The sequence below is a fragment of the Dendrobates tinctorius genome, unplaced genomic scaffold (genome assembly GCF_039654945.1).
Source record: "Dendrobates tinctorius isolate UK_male_01 unplaced genomic scaffold, ASM3965494v1 ptg000070l, whole genome shotgun sequence".
Taxonomy (NCBI): domain Eukaryota; kingdom Metazoa; phylum Chordata; class Amphibia; order Anura; family Dendrobatidae; genus Dendrobates; species Dendrobates tinctorius.
Window position 1 is genome coordinate 81930405 of NW_027361738.1, and position 17274 is coordinate 81947678.

The 17274-nt window shown below is 46.0% G+C and overlaps 1 protein-coding gene across 2 annotated transcripts in view; it reads left to right on the forward strand.

Annotated features, from left to right (window-relative positions):
* Positions 1-10576, forward strand: part of PEX1 (peroxisomal biogenesis factor 1) — a 68763-nt gene extending 58187 nt beyond the window's left edge. Inside the window, exons 22-24 of one of the 2 annotated variants that reach the window (XM_073582017.1) lie at positions 6482-6643; positions 7834-7961; positions 10405-10576. In XM_073582017.1, the coding sequence (XP_073438118.1) occupies positions 6482-6643; positions 7834-7961; positions 10405-10480 (366 nt within the window). In that variant the 3' untranslated portion in view covers positions 10481-10576. The remainder of the gene's footprint in view (positions 1-6481; positions 6644-7833; positions 7962-10404) is intronic. The other variant, XM_073582018.1, reaches the window with a different exon arrangement.
* The last annotated feature ends 6698 nt before the right edge of the window (positions 10577-17274 follow it).

Here is a 17274-nt window from a genome sequence, read left to right on the forward strand (position 1 = left end):
ATATATATGTATTTTTGAGATTAATGACTTGCCAGCCTGCTATGTCTATTTTTTATTTATTTTACACGGAGGACACGGTTGTATACTATTGTTACCCCATTTAAATAAAGGTATACTTTTTAAGGATATTGTTTCTTTTATTATTATCCGGAATTTCTGTATTCAGATTATAATATAATACTTCTTTATTGACCCAAATTCGAACACTCTCTTGTTGGTTTTTCTTAATATTTCGAATGGTCTACCATTCTTTTAGCTGCTATATACAGTAGAATTATTATCATTATATATAAATATTTGGCTGATTTATTCAAATATCTGCTAAATTCAGGTTATATTGGTGTCATAGTGATAGGGAGAGCGAATCTTCTTCATCAGGCACGGATAGCACTTCATCCGACTCCTCGTCCTCTGCGGTAGACGGTCGCAGCTGTTTCCCTATAGAGGAAACAAACAACCTAATACAGGCAATCAGAACCACTATGGGACTTGTAGACACCAGGCCCAAAAGAGCCATTCAGGATGCCATGTTCAGTGGGTTAGAGCAGAAGAAGAGGAGGTCTTTTCCCTTGAATGATAAAATCCAGGCGCTTATACAGAGGGAGTGGAAAAGGCCAGAGAAAAAGGGCCTCCTAGCACCAAAAAGGAAATATCCCTTTGAGGAGCCAAGCTGCTCGTTTTGGGACAAAGCACCGAAGGTGGATGTGGCCATAGTGAAAGCCTCAAAAAAATTCTCTGTGCCCTTTGAGGACATGGGGGGGGGGGACACTGAAAGACCCCCATGGACAAAAAAGCGGATGCATTCCTAAAAGGAGCTTGGGAGGCAGCCGGAGGAGGACTAAAACCCTCTATAACCGCCACCTGCACAGCTAGAGCCCTGATGGTGTGGCTGAATCAGCTGGACGACCAACTAAAGAACAAAACCCCAAGGGGCGCAATCCTAGACTCCGTCTCGTTAATGAGAGGTGCGGCGGCGTTTCTGGAGGACGCATTCGCGGATTCGATCAGGTTGACAGCCAGTGCAGCCTCATTCTCGAACGCAGCAAGAAGGGCTCTATGGCTCAAGTGCTGGACAGGGGACCTGCAAATGAAAACAAAACTCTGCTCCATTCCCTGTGAAGGGGAATTCCTTTTCAGAGCCACACTGGACGATATACTTGAAAAAGCAGGGGACAAAAAGAAGTCTTTCCCTAACCCATCCAATTACCCCTTCAAACGCTTTCGGAGCAAGAAATTTATACAGAGGAAGCCGCCTAAAAACTCCCAGGATAAGTGGGAAGATGGGAGAGGCAAAGGGAAGGGGTTCATGTTCGGGAAGCCAGCAGACAAGAAGCAACCCCAATGAAGGTGTCTCCCAGGTAGGGGGAAGATTGAGCCTCTTCTTCCCAACCTGGGAAAAGATATCAAGCAGTTCCTGGATTCTAAGCATCGTAAAAACAGGCCTCAAATTAAAATTTCACACCTCACCCAAACCTTCTTTCCTAGTGACCCCACAGAGGCAGTCAATAGAAGAGCAAGCGGCAGTACAACAGGAGATTCAGACCCTGGTGGAGAAATCGGTACTGCAGGAGGTTCCCCACCAAGAAAAAGGAAAAGGCTTCTATTCCTCTATCTTCCTGTGGAAGAAACCAGTTGGGACATTCAGGACAATAGTGAACCTGAAAGGATTGAACAAATGTCTAGTGATTCATCCATTCAAAATGGAAACAATAAAATCCACAGTAAAGATGCTGTTTCCGTCTTGTTACATGACGGTACTCGACTTAAAAGATGCATACTATCACGTCCCCACACATGGACTACCGCTGTTTCCTCAGAATAGCAGTCACCATAGGGGAGAAATAAAGCATTATCAATTCAATGCTCTCCCATTCGGGCTGGCCATCGCCCCGAAAGTATTTACAAAGATCATAGCAGAGGTCATGGCACACTTGAGAGAGCGGGACATCCTGATAGTTCCATACTTGGATGACTTCCTAGTGATAGGCAACTCCCCCTCTCATTGCAGAGACCAGTTGAACCAGACTATGGAATCATTGTCCAACCTAGGTTGGTTACTAAACTTGTCCCTGCTCGGCTCAATGACAGCCTGCCTACCAGCTGTCCAGTGGGCCCAAGCTCATACAAGAGATCTCCAGTGGGAGATACTAGCGGCAGAAATTTCTCTTCATGGAAATTTAGAAGGGCGGTTAGACATCTCACCCGTAACAGCTCACTCACTACAGTGGTGGACGGAACCATCCAACCTATCCAGGGGGTTCCCTTGGGTGATACCGGTCTCTCAGATCCTTACTACAGATGCAAGCCCCAGGGGGTGGGGGGCTCACTTGGACAACCAGGTTGCACAAGGAGTCTGGACAGAGGACAAAAAGGCAGCCTCCTCGAATATGAAGGCGCTATTAGCGGTGAAGCGTGCCCTCCTGTATTTTCTAAACTCCCTCAGGTCCCACTACGTGAGTGTTCTCAGACAACAGTACAGTAGTCACCTACTTGAATCATCAGGGAGGCACGAGATCCTGTACCCTTATGGAGCTAACAAAGTCAATTTTCCAGGTTGCAGAGGGGAACCTAGGCTCACTGACAGCATTACACATAAAAGGGTCAGACAATGTGACGGCGGACTTCCTAAGTCGCACACAACTGAGACAGGGCGAGTGGGAGTTGAACCAGGGAATTTTCAATCAGATCACGAAGCTATGGGGGAAACCCAACATAGACCTATTTGTCAACAAGACGAATCGGGAGGTGAAAACCTTCTGCTCCATAGACCCATCGGGGAACCCAATAGCCCTGGACGCCCTTATGATCCCCCGGCACTTTCCCCTTGCATATGCATTCCCACCAATAGCCTTAATTCCATCAGTTCTGAGGAAGATTCGGGAGGACAAAGCAAGGGGGTGATCTTAATAGCTCCCTTCTGGCCAAGAAGGACTTGGTTCTCTTGGCTGAGGAGAATGTCCATCTCCGACCCTTGGGTCCTCCCATATGTCCCGGACTTACTCTCACAAGGGCCAGTACTTCACACGCAGGTGGAGAACCTACATATGACGGCCTGGAATTTGAAAGGACTCTGTTAAACAACAGGGGCTTCTCCCAAAATTTAGTATCTACTCTCCTACGGAGCAGAAAACCAGTAACCACTAGATTGTACGGTAGGATCTGGAGGAAGTTCCTTTCGGTATCAGGGGCAGGCTCGGGTGGGAATGTACCTCTATCTAAGATTCTCGAGTTCCTGCAGAAAGGGCTAGAACAAGGACTGGCTACCAGCACATTGAAGGTTCAGGTGGCGGCCCTAGGGGCCCCTATACAACTATGACTTGGCAGGGAACCGTTGGGTTTTCAGGTTCATTAAGGCAGCAGGTAGATCCAGGCCCATGCCTTCTCTAAACACTCCTCCCTGGGATCTAAACTTGGTGCTCTCAGCCCTGACTAAGCCTCCCTTTGAGCCTTTGCAAGAAGCACCGCTAAAATTAATATCTCTCAAGACCTCCCTCTTGATAGCCCTGACATCGGCCCGTAGAATTAGTGACATCCAGGCCCTGTCAGCCTTCCCTCCATTTACACAGATCCTGGATGACAGGGTGGTACTTAGGCTGGGTCTGTCCTATCTGCTGAAGGTAGCGTCCCGATTCCACAGAACTCAAGAGATCTCCCTCCCCTCCTTTTGCCCCAATCCCAAAAACAAGGGAGAAGAGGCCCTACACACATTAGATGTCAGGAGATGCCTAATTGGATACCTAGCGGCCACCAGGGAGTGTAGGAAGGATAGGTCTCTTTTTGTCTGCTTCCAGGGGCCAAAGAAAGGGCGAAAGGCATCAAAGAGCATCCTGGCCAGGTGGATAAGAGACGCCATCACCTTGTCGTACTCGTCACAGGGTACGGACATTCCTGGCAGAATAACGGCCCATTCCACAAGAGCGGTGTCAACTTCCTGGGCAGAGAGAGCAGGCGTCTCCATTGAGCAGATATGTAGAGCCGCCACTTGGTCCTCTCCTTCGACTTTCTTTAACCACTATCGGCTGGACCTAGCCACCTCCTCAGATCTAACCTTTGGTAGAAGGGTGCTGGAGGCAGTGGTCCCCCCCTAATAGATAGTCTCTGCATTTCTCTCCGTGGTGCCGTCATGGGGGAAAGAGAAAATCGTAGTTACTTACCGTTAACGGTATTTCTCTGAGCCCATGACGGCACCCGTATATTCCCTCCCTACACGCGTGGGGTGCACACTTATTGTAAATACAATTTAGTCAAAAAGTCACGTGGTGTCTCCTCTACGCAGTATTAATAATTATAGAAATTTTTTCTTAAAGTTGTTGTGTTAGTATTAGGCTGAAGTTCCATCAATGCTCTGTAAAACAACTGATGCGGGAGAGAGGTACCGCCTTTTTATCTGTAGGTTTCCTGTCCCCGTGGGGCGGATCCCCTCTCTCCGTAGTGCCGTCATGGGCGCAGAGAAATACCGTTAACGGTAAGTAACTACAATTTTTAACACTATGGCTGATCAGTGTATGGAGAAAGGTAAGAAACCCGAAATATTAATTGTAAAAGTGGTTCCTCGGTAGCGCCGTCAGTGGGCTGGAGACTCTGCATTGAGAAGTTACTTTCTATAGTGATGTCCCTTTAATCTGCACATTATCACTATTCTCCTATCACCATCTACTCACATCATTAACCACTAACTGAGTTCTCAATTAATTACTTAAAGAATGTGAACACTTTTGAGCTTTTTTTTTTTTCCAATTCGTGTATTTTGAGCTAAAAATAAATTTTGCAGGTAGATGTCATTAATAACATTGCACAATTGCTGGCTGCAGAATGAGTTAACTTTAGAATCCATCAGTAAGCTTTTTATGACAGAGTTTGTAACGCTTTTATCTGTCATTTTTCTGCTGATTTTATGATCACCGACCACATCAAAGTTGATCTCAACTTTTGATACGGTCATAAATCAGCTGAGATCAGAAAAAGATACAGATAAGAATTGCAATTTCCCAAATTGGAACAAGGTCACTGATGGATTCTCAGTTAACTCACTCAGCAGCTGGTAATGTGCATGGAAATAGAGTCTGTAAAAACCAAATCGTGCACAATCTTTAATGAAAACCAATTACAAAATTGATTTTTATCCACCCCCACCAAAAAAAAAATAACTACTGCACAGCAAAGGTGAAACAAATTCTCAGCTCTCAACTGCTCTACTTTTCTTTAATAGTTAAAGGGGCTTTCAGCAGTTCCCCAGGTCCTATGGTAACTCATCAATGCGACTTGATCACGGGTTTGGGACAGTGTTGGGCTCGTGTAAGGTGTTAACAGCAGCTGGCAGAGTTCAGCTCCTCTCACTGCTGTTAATGGCAGATGCTGACTGAATGATACAGCCAATCATCTGCTGGTTATTATGCTGGCTCAGCTCCTGAGCCTGCAGCATAAATGTGGACCCGGTGTTGGACTTATTGGTAGATCCAATGTCAGGAAGGTGATAGGCAAAACTAATAATCTGGTGCAGGGTGGAGGTGCATGATGTAGGAATTCTCTTTTTCATAATTTTAAGCTTAATGAAAATTCAGCAAAAAATAGGACACCATATTGAAAGGGATAAAGTATACATTAAATATAAGGTTAATCATTATAGTGCACAAGTATCTCGGACATATAGCAGGACCCATCGCTAGAATGAACATCGCAAGAAACACAAGAAAAAAAGCGATCAAAAAGAGTCCAATGTAATCTAAAATATTAAACACTTTATTTTAGAACACATGAATGGGGGAAAGTGCATACGTGCATGAAAAAATTGCTAAGACGCAGGATATACGCGGGCAGTCTCCTAAAATAGCATTAGTAATCAGCCATGAGGGCCATACAAATACTAACAACAGGAGACCCATAACCCCTAGAACAAAAAGTAAAAGTCCAATATTCGGCTTATCGGCCAGTGTGAAAATGGAAAAAATGAGATTAAAAAAATACATTTAACATGAAAATCTGCATCATTTTCTGATGGCACATTCCCTTTAAATATATTTCTTCCTGTTCACACGCATATGAGCACCATGGAGTTGGGTTCACTTATCGGGATCCACCTCTACATGCCACCATGAATTGCTGCTCTTTCAGGGTGTCTCCCGCTCTGGTGGACCCATTAGATCCCCTGCATTACATATTAATGGCCATCATATGAGTATGTGTGAGGCTCCTGATCATCGCTAGCGATCAACTGATCGTCCTACTGGCTTCTCTTCATTTTAGTACACTTTCCATTAAAATTTTCCGTACAAATCCTCATCCCTGCTACTGTCATCCCGTGTGAGCGGAAGAGGCATTAATGTACGAAAAGAGCTGTGGGTGTATGCTGTACACAAGGCAGCCTGCAAAGTGCTCACCGGGAATGTCAAGTGCTCAGGGACCAACCTTTCACCTTACAGCTCTGCTTCACCGTTCTTGTGGCCGTCACAAGTAACATGTCTTCCTTCAATTGTCATTACAGACCTGCCACAGCTTATCTGGAAGCAATTCCATTACATGTGATTTCACTGGCTTGTCTGTAGGACAACCTCTAGTGTTCATAACCTCCTCCTCACAAGAAGACCTCCAGGAGCGCAGCCAGAATGCCCACGCTGAGGCCAGAATCGCCACCTACAACAACTTGGTATAACGACCATATTAGTAACTAGATTAACTCTTCACGCATTCGTGCAGCTCAATTTAAAAGGGCCCCGTCACCATAAATATGTATATTTCTATCTGCTGCAAATTCCGCTGTTCTCCTGAATCCGGCGTTGTTTTTATTTTTTTCCTGCGCCTCTCCATTCTTGAGATATGGCTCCTTCTTCCCTGTATGTGAATCTGGTCTTTTTAACCAAGTGGGCGTGGTATTCGCCTTTTTTCGCTTACTTGGCTTAAAAAGATTTATATATACATGGAATTGGGGCCATATCTCAAGAATGTAGAGGGCTAGGAACAAAACAATACCAGATGGAGGAGAACAGCAGCATTTACCGGGTGAAGAAATATTTATGGCAAAAGGCAGGTCTTTAATTTGCAGGGGGGACACAGAAAGTTTTTAATAATTGAAAATGCACTGCTCATACTTAAATTTTCAGCTGTCAAAACATCTCCCCACAGAAAAGATATTTAAAATCATCACAGTCAGGTGATCGCTCCTAACTCCACATCTGACACCTCCGGCAAACAGCGGCCACTGCAGGGGAAATGTAGTATTACACAACTTAAGTCCTCCAGACCACTAGCCAGTCCTACCGATTGACATTGCCGTTGGGCTCCTAAAAGAGGACCCCTCGCCTGTGACATCTTCGCAGTCGCTCCCTGCTGTAGCTTATATACCAGTCACCTAATTGGAAGAACCCCTCCTGTGCCTTTAACTGATAAAGGCATTTTATGTATGAAGACACTAATATCTATTCTCAGAAGAGAATCCCTGAGGTTCCGAGTCAAATATTCCTGGACCCCTTCCCAAAATATAAAGTACCTGACCTCATTCTAGATGACTTTTTACAGGGCCATATACAGATCGCGGCTTTACAGACCACACGTGTATATATTTCCTGATGGTCATGGGCCACACATAAAGGTATCGGGTCTCAGGTTATGCACCCCCGTCCTGTATTATAACACCCCATTACCTAGTCATTATTAACCATTCATGTACTAACCCCTTCTGAGCAGTTCATTATGTCTATGACCAAATTTAACATGTAGCATTTGCAATACACAAATGTGTTTTCCAATTTTTTTTCTTTACGTCTTTATTTGAAAAGTTATCTTCATGTTTTGGGTTTGTTTGTTTTTTTATTACTGGTTTATATTTCTATGTTTCAGGAGGCGTCCCCTCAATGCCAGACGGAATCAGAGAAGAAAATGTGCATCAGCCAAAGTCACCTTCTGGCAGCACTTACCAGTACCAGACCCTCGATAAGTGCCGAAGACTGGAGGTTTTACAACCGACTGTAAGACATGAGTAATGCATGAAATTGTTAAAGGGGTGTTCTGTTCCTAGAATCAAAAGTTATCCTCTGTTCAGAACATAGATAACTAGACGTCGGACCTCCCGACCCAGCAATCCCAACGACGAGGCTTTTCGGTCTGCTGTCTGCAGGGACCCTTCTTGTCCTCCTCTCCATTCATTGTCTATGGCACTGCCTGAAATCACGGCGCTGTACTCAGATTTTTTGGCATTCCAAAAGACAATTGCATATGCAAAGCAGGGGCTCTGTGGAGTCCGGCTCTCGGGGTCCAATGCCCCGTTCTTGCCGAAAGGTTTACTCCTATGGGATAGGATTTAACGTTCGATTTTGGAAAAAAACTCTTTAATTATCTACATCGTTCTGCTCACACAAATAGAGGTAGCAAAGAACTAACTCTAACTTCAGGGCTTATTCACACCTCAATATTTGGTCCGCATTTTTCATCAGTGTTTGTATGCCAAAACGAGGCGTGGAGCCTACAGAGAAAACCCATAATTGAATAAATGATGCCTGTTCTGTGTTTTGGAGACACTCCAGGTTTTGGCATACAAACACTGATGAAATACTGATGCGTGACTAAAGCCTTACTACAAATTATCAAACCCTTTTATGGCCACTTGGCTTAAACAATTGAAGCACATAGAAGCTACCGGGATCCACAGCGTATTCACAAAGTCCGCAGCAAAATCTGGACCCTGAGTGTTAGGACGCTTGAGTGTCCCAGAGGTGGGATCTGAGCTCGTCGGTCATTTATGACATATCCTGTGAATGAACCACAAATGTGTAAAGTAGGAAAAGCAGTGACATCCTGACAGGCTTCTCTTTGGCTTTCTTAGCCAGCAGCCTTGTTATTGCTCTCAGATTTCTGCATCAGGAAGTGTCTGCCGCCATTATACTGTATTATACTCCAGAGCTGCACTCACTATTCTGCTGGTGCAGTCACTGTGTACATACATTACATTACTGATCCTGAGTTACATCCTGTATTATACTCCAGAGCTGCACTCACTATTCTGCTGGTGCAGTCACTGTGTACATACATTACATTACTGATCCTGAGTTACAGCCTGTATTATACTCCAGAGCTGCACTCACTATTCTGCTGGTGCAGTCACTGTGTGCATACATTACATTACTGATCCTGAGTTACATCCTGTATTATACTCCAGAGCTGCACTCTCTATTCTGCTGGTGCAGTCACTGTGTACATACATTACATTACTGATCCTAAGTTACATCCTGTATTATACTCCAGAGCTGCACTCACTATTCTGCTGGTGCAGTCACTGTGTACATACATTACATTACTGATCCTGAGTTACATCCTGTATTATACTCCAGAGCTGCACTCTCTATTCTGCTGGTGCAGTCACTGTGTGCATACATTACATTACTGATCCTGAGTTACATCCTGTATTATACTCCAGAGCTGCACTCTCTATTCTGCTGGTGCAGTCACTGTGTACATACATTACATTACTGATCCTGAGTTACATCCTGTATTATACTCCAGAGCTGCACTCACTATTCTGCTGGTGCAGTCACCGTGTACATACATTACATTACTGATCCTGAGTTACATCCTGTATTATACTCCAGAGCTGCACTCACTATTCTGCTGGTGCAGTCACTGTGTACATACATTACATTACTGATCCTGAGTTACATCCTGTATTATACCCCAGAGCTGCACTCACTATTCTGCTGGTGCAGTCACCGTGTACATACATTACATTACTGATCCTGAGTTACATCCTGTATTATACTCCAGAGCTGCACTCACTATTCTGCTGGTGCAGTCACTGTGTACATACATTACATTACTGATCCTGAGTTACATCCTGTATTATACTCCAGAGCTTCACTCTCTATTCTGCTGGTGCAGTCACTGTGTGCATACATTACATTACTGATCCTGAGTTACATCCTGTATTATACTCCAGAGCTGCACTCTCTATTCTGCTGGTGCAGTCACTGTGTACATACATTACATTACTGATCCTGAGTTACATCCTGTATTATACTCCAGAGCTGCACTCACTATTCTGCTGGTGCAGTCACTGTGTACATACATTACATTACTGATCCTGAGTTACATCCTGTATTATACCCCAGAGCTGCACTCACTATTTTGCTGGTGCAGTCACTGTGTACATACATTACATTACTGATCCTGAGTTACGTCCTGTATTATACTCCAGAGCTGCACTCACTATTCTGCTGGTGCAGTCACTGTGTACATACATTACATTACTGATCCTGAGTTACATCCTGTATTATACCCCAGAGCTGCACTCACTATTTTGCTGGTGCAGTCACTGTGTACATACATTACATTACTGATCCTGAGTTACGTCCTGTGTTATACTCCAGAGCTGCACTCACCATTGTATAATACGGTTTTCAACAACTTTTTTTTTTACAGCTATGAAAATTTCCAAAATCCGAAAAGCTCAAGTGCACAGACGCAAGGAAGAGGACAGAAAGTGACTTTAGCCTAAGGGATGTGATAGTAATGATCTATCCTGGAAACTTGCAGTAATAAGCCATGCGATGTGTATAACTGGGAACTAATAAATGTCTTTTATTTTTCACAAGCACGTGATCTTTCTTTCACACATCAGTGAATATAAATAGGAAATGATACCAAAGGGGTCAAATGCAGATAAAGGCAGAAAGTGCACTGGGGGTGTGGCAAAGCATAGACACGCCCCCATTACACATACTGCCTTATTTGCATATGACTTCGACATTAGATTTCTCATGACTGGCAAATCTGATTGCTACGAAAAAGGTCTCGTTTTTATTGGTGTGACGAGCACCTACATCGCCTATACCCCTACTTCTATATGTAAAGATGTGCTAACAGATTCTCATGAAGGGGAGAGTGCAGCACAGTGAAGGAAACTTCACATGAACAGATAGAAATTAAGTTCCAAAATAAATGAAAAACCCAGTAAAAAACACAGCCCATTCTGGAAACCCTCATGGCCTTGTAATAGTGACGAACTGGCTAAGGGGCTCACAAGGAACCCTAAGTCCATGTGCACATTCAGAGCAAATCCACCAAAAAACACCTTTAAAAAATCATTAATAAACAAAAAAAACATTTTTCTGTACTTATGTTCAGTCTTTACAGCATTTTTTTTGCACTTCAAGGTTTGAAAAAAAAAAAAAATAAGTTCATGTCACATCTGAGGCGTCTCCTGATGGAATCTTTTCCTAAGTAGGGAATGTTCAATTACAAGACTGCATTAAAACGCTTAAGAACAAAAAAAAGTATCCAAATCTCTTGAAAACTGCTTCAGTAAAACAAAAAAAACACTTCCAAAAACTCCCCAAAAAAGGAGCGATTCCTGAAGTGGATTTCACTTGAAAACTCATAGTTTTTGACCATCCCAAAAATCCTGTGTGCATACACCCTGAGGATATGTTTACATGACGTCTTTTTTATTCGGACTCCCATGACAGCACCACGAGAGAGGGGATCCGCCCTTTAGGAACAGGAAACCTACAGATACAAAAAGGGCGGCACCTCTCCCACGCATCAGTTGGTTTCCTGTTCCTGAAGGGACGGGATCCTACAGAAGACCAGGATCCCAGGCCGGCCGGCCGATACAGGTAGCGGGGGGGTCTCCTACCTCGGCCTGGTGCGGATCCCTGGAAGACGCCACGGTGGCCCAGGATGGGTAGCACGGCGGTGGCGTAGTCAGCAGGGAGCGGCGTCCGGAGGATGTCCGACTCCAGAATAAAGGCCGCCGCCGGTGAGTATGTTTCCCCCCGGGGGCCCCCGGATCCGGCGGCGCTGGTGCGGTGGCCGGCGCGCTGCGGGGGATGCTGCGACCGGGGAGCGCGGTATTCCGAAGCTCCCGGGCGTCCCGCGTGACTTCCGGTCGGGCGGGGTCGCGGTGACGTCAGGGGGCGGCCGGAGGAGGTGCTTCCGGGTCGGCGGCGCCACTGCGCATGCGCGAGAAAAACAAGATGGCGGCGCCCATCGCAAGCGCCGATGAGCGTCGGCTCTCCGGCCCGGTGCGGCGCCAGCTGGGGAAGGGAGCCCTATTAGGGGGGGAGGGGCGCGGCACGCATACTGCTGTCCGGAGGAGGGGTATATAGGCAGGACCCGGGCAGGGTGCCTTGCCTTGGCCACATTATTGCGAGCAGTAATGGAGAGCGGCAGCAGCGTCAGCGGCGTCAGCAGCAGCAACGACGGCAGCAGCGACAAACATCTCTGCCGCCCCTGGATGACCTTCGGCAGGTCAAGCAGAAAAAGAAAGAGTCACGTGACAGTGAACGTGCGGGACGAAATGACCAGTCCAGCCATAAAAGCTCCTCTAAGCAGATAGGAGCATCGTCTGAGAAGAATCCCCCTCATCCTCCGGTACTTGATAGTGGCACTGGTAAGTGATCTTCGTGAAAGTTCACTCAGTGACGGGGCCCCCCTTCTGTGCTTTATTCTAGGGGAAGAAGGCTTCAGGTAAAACTAAACACAGGGAATGCGCACTCTGTGCATGCCCATTACCGGACTCATGCCCCAAAAGATTGTGCCCCCCCTGTATTCAGCAGACAGTGGCGGAAGAGTCGCCCGCGGTAGCAGCGAGTTTGAGAGACATTGTTAGGGCAGAAATGAAGGAAACCCTAAAGTCACTGTCCCAGCCGGAAACTATAAAGGGCGGGGTCCCGGTGGAGTCCGATTCCTCGGCAGAATGGAGAAGTAGAGACTCCCAGGCTTCATCTCCCTCGTCCTCCTCAGAAGAAGAGGACTCTGGGCGGTTTTGTCTGCCTCTTGACCGGGTAGACAAGCTGGTCAAAGCAGTCAGAGGGACAATGGAAGTAGAGGAGCCTAAGCCCCAATTATCCATGCAGGATGTCATGTTCAGGGGGCTGGAGCAGAGGAAGCATAGAGTCTTCCCGTTAAATCAGAAGATCCAGGATCTAATCCACAGAGAGTGGAAAAAAACGGATAAAAGAGGGTCGATACCACCAGCCCTCAAACGCAGATATCCCTTCGACGATCCAGCAGTAAATACTTGGGACAAGGCCCCCAAATTAGATGCGGCCATTGCAAAGGCATCGAAAAGATCCTCGCTGCCCTTTGAGGACATGGGATCCCTTAAAGATCCCCTAGACAGGAAGGCAGACACCTTCCTTAAGAATACTTGGGAGATGGCAGCCGGTTCCTTAAGACCAGCAGTGGCGTCAACATGCACAGCCAGGTCCATGATGGTCTGGTTGGACCAGTTGGAGTCACAATTAAAACAGGGTACGTCAAGACAAACAATTCTTGGGGCCCTACCAACAATCCAAGAGGGAGCAGCCTTCCTAGCAGATGCCTCGGCGGATGCAGTAAGAATGGCAGCCAGAGCAGCAGGTCTCTCTAATGCGGCTCGTAGAGCCCTGTGGCTAAAGTGCTGGCAGGGAGACATTCAGACCAGGGCGAAGCTTTGTACTATTCCGTGTGAGGGGGAATATTTGTTCGGCGCAGTCCTGGACGAACTGCTTGAGAAGGCTGGGGACGACAAGAAAAAATTCCCAAATCTCTGGCCTACATCCTACCGACGCCCATTTGGTAGAAGGAGATTCCGTCTGGGGAGAAGGCCCAATTCTTCGCCTACTAGAGACCGTCCCAGAGGGGAAGATAGAAGGAGAAGAGGTACGGGCTACATGTTTAGACGCTCGTCTAGAGATCAAAAGAGACAGAATCAATGACTAGCAATTCCCGTGGGAGGTAGACTATCATCCTTCCTTCCGGCATGGTCACAGATTACAAATAGTGACTGGGTGCGCAATGTAATATCCACCGGGCTTAGATTGGAGTTTACCCAGGTCCCGCGGGATACCTTTAAATCCACTCCTTTAAGATCTTCACCCCTTGAACAAGCAGCTTTAGAAGCGGAGGTCTTGAGCCTATGCCAGAAAAACGTCTTGATAGAGGTTCCGGAAGCTGAGAGAGGAAGAGGGTTCTACTCTCCCTTATTCCTGATCCAAAAACCTGATAAGACATTTAGAACGATCATTAACTTACGTTTCCTTAATAAGTTTTTGGTGAACCGTACTTTTAAGATGGAGTCCATCAATACGACAATAAAAATATTGTTTAAAGGGTGTTTTATGGCAGTCATAGACTTGAAAGATGCGTACTATCATGTACCTATCCATGCAGACTTCCAGCAGTTCCTGAGGGTGGCGGTTTCAATAGACGGCACAGTCCGTCATTATCAATATAGAGCCCTTCCCTTTGGTCTCTCAGCAGCGCCCCGGGTATTTACAAAGATAGTGGCCGAAGTGATGGCGCATTTACGGGAGGTGGACATCCTGATTGTTCCATATTTGGATGATTTTTTAATTGTAGGAAAATCAGGGGGCCATTGTACATCCCAGATAGAAAGAGCTAAGTCCAGGTTAGAAAACCTCGGATGGATATTAAACTACGAGAAATCCCGACTCCAGCCCTCAAAAATACAAAAGTTTCTAGGCTTACTATTAAATTCAGAAACTCAGCAGTGTCTGTTGCCATTGGATAAAATGCAAAAGATACAGCAGCAGGTTCTTCGGGCGGTTGATAATCCTTCTATGACCCTCAGACAGGCCATGTCCCTGTTGGGATCTCTAACCTCATGCATCCCAGCAGTTAGGTGGGCACAATTCCATACTAGAGCCCTTCAGAAGGATGTCCTATTTAATAGCAGGGCCTTAAGACAGTCCTTACAAGGTCAACTGTTGCTAAGCCCCTCGACTGTCACATCGCTTAGATGGTGGCTCGATGATGAGAACCTAGCCTCAGGGGTGCCCTGGATAACGCAGATAACCCGTGTTATAACCACAGACGCTAGTCCCTTCGGTTGGGGGGTCCATATGGGGGACATAGTGGTACAGCGACAGTGGGATTCGGATACGGAGATCTCATCCAACCAAAGAGAGCTATTGGCGATAGAGCAGGCAGTCAAAAAACTCATTATGTACCTACAGGGCCATCACGTGAGGATACTCTCGGACAACCAGGTAGCGGTAGCATATATCAACCACCAAGGTGGAACCCGCTCCGACGCCCTGATGCGGACAACAGAACGTCTCCTTCAAATAGCAGAGGGAAGTTTTCTATCTTTGACGGCGCTCCACATCAGAGGGAAAGACAACGTAAAGGCAGACTTTCTAAGCCGCAAGGCTCTAAAGCAAGGAGAATGGGCTTTGAACAGGGATATTTACCACCAGATTGTCCGCAGATGGGGTCGGCCAGAGGTAGACCTCTTTGCCACCAGAGAAAACAGAAAAGAAAAATCGTTCTGCTCTCTGAATCCCAGGGAAAATCCACTAGCAGTGGACGCCCTCCTGATAAGATGGAACTTTTCTCTGGCATACGCCTTCCCGCCATTAAATCTTCTACCTCTGGTAGTAAGGAAGATCAGGGAAGATCGGGCAAGAGTCATATTAATTGCCCCCTTTTGGCCCAGGAGGACCTGGTTTGCATGGTTGAGGACCATGTCTGTATGCGATCCCTGGGTGCTGCCGAACCTTCCGGATCTCCTCTACCAGGGGCCAGTCAGCCACCCACAAGTAGCGAGACTCCATTTGAAGTTAATTGATACCCTCCTAAAAAGCAGGAAATTGACTACCACTAACATTTATGCTAGGACCTGGAAGCGATTCCTGTCCACCTTTCAGTTTGACGCCAGAGACGGAATTCCCACGAAACATATTCTGGAATTTCTCCAGAAGGGTCTCGAATTGGGTCTCTCCACAAGTACATTAAAAGTACAAGTTTCAGCCTTAGGGGCCTTGTTTGCATGTGATATTGCCAATAACTATTGGGTAGCAAGGTTCATCAAAGCAGCGGCTAGATCGAGACCCATACACAAAGACAGATGTGTACCTTGGGACTTAAATTTAGTCCTTACGGCCTTGACAGAAAAACCATTTGAATCTCTGGATTCGGCCTCATTAAAGATTATATCTCTTAAGGCAGCTTTTCTAGTGGCGATAACATCCGCACGTAGAGTGAGCGACATACAGGCACTTTCCAGATTGCCCCCTTACACAGAGTTCTTACAGGATAGAGTAATCCTAAGGCCAGATCCAGCATACCTTCCCAAGGTAGCATCACAATTTCACAGGACACAAGAGATAGTTCTGCCTTCCTTCCTCCCTAATCCGACCAACCCTAAGGAGCAAAAACTTCAGGCATTAGATATTAGGAGATGCTTACTTAAATATTTAGCAGCCACGGATCCTTGGAAGAAGGAGAATGCATTATTCCTATCCTTCCAAGGTCCCAGGAAAGGTTGTAGGGTATCAAAACGCACATTAGCGAGGTGGATTAGGGAGGCTATCTCTCTTGCCTACACAGCAGGTGGAGGTCCGGCTCCGCAGAACCTGAGGGCGCATTCCACTCGTGCCATGGCATCATCTTGGGCAGAAAGATCTGGAGTGTCAATTGATCAGATATGTAAGGCGGCCACCTGGTCATCTCCTTCCACCTTTTTTAACCACTATCGATTAGATATGGGTGCCTCTTCAGATCTCACCTTCGGGCTAAGGGTGCTGCAGGCTGTAGTCCCGCCCTAAATTAGTTTACATCTCTGTAATTCTCTCGTGGTGCTGTCATGGGAGTCCGAATAAAGTATTAAGTTACGTACCGGTAACGGTATTTTTCGGAAGCCCATGACAGCACCCTTAGTTCCCTCCCTTGTTCACATATAGGGGTGCACTCCTTTAGAAGATTGTCCACAATTTACGGTATGTGGGAGATGGTGTAAAAAAATATATATATATTTCTGCTATATAGGGTAGATAGGTTGTATATATTATATGTTGTGTACTAACCATGGTAGCCTCTCAAGCTCTGTAAACCAACTGATGCGTGGGAGAGGTGCCGCCCTTTTTGTATCTGTAGGTTTCCTGTTCCTAAAGGGCGGATCCCCTCTCTCGTGGTGCTGTCATGGGCTTCCGAAAAATACCGTTACCGGTACGTAACTTAATACTTTTAGGTGGAACCTGCCTGAAACAGAACCCCAAACCACGAACATGGTGCACAGCAATGGGAAAACGGGGACAAAAAGGAGTGACATGCTCATTTTTTTTTTCTATGATTTTTATTTTTGCTGTGGAACATAGTCCACATTACAGTCTGCCCATCCGTGTCATTAATGGCCGTGCATCTTCTGAAGTGGTTTTCCACGCATCCACAGATCCACACCAGTGAAGCCAGGACTATAGACTTGAGTCTTTTTGTGGAGTTTTTGGATCAGAAAATATTTTTGAGGATGATTTTGGGAAAGATTTTGCTCAAAACTCAACAATA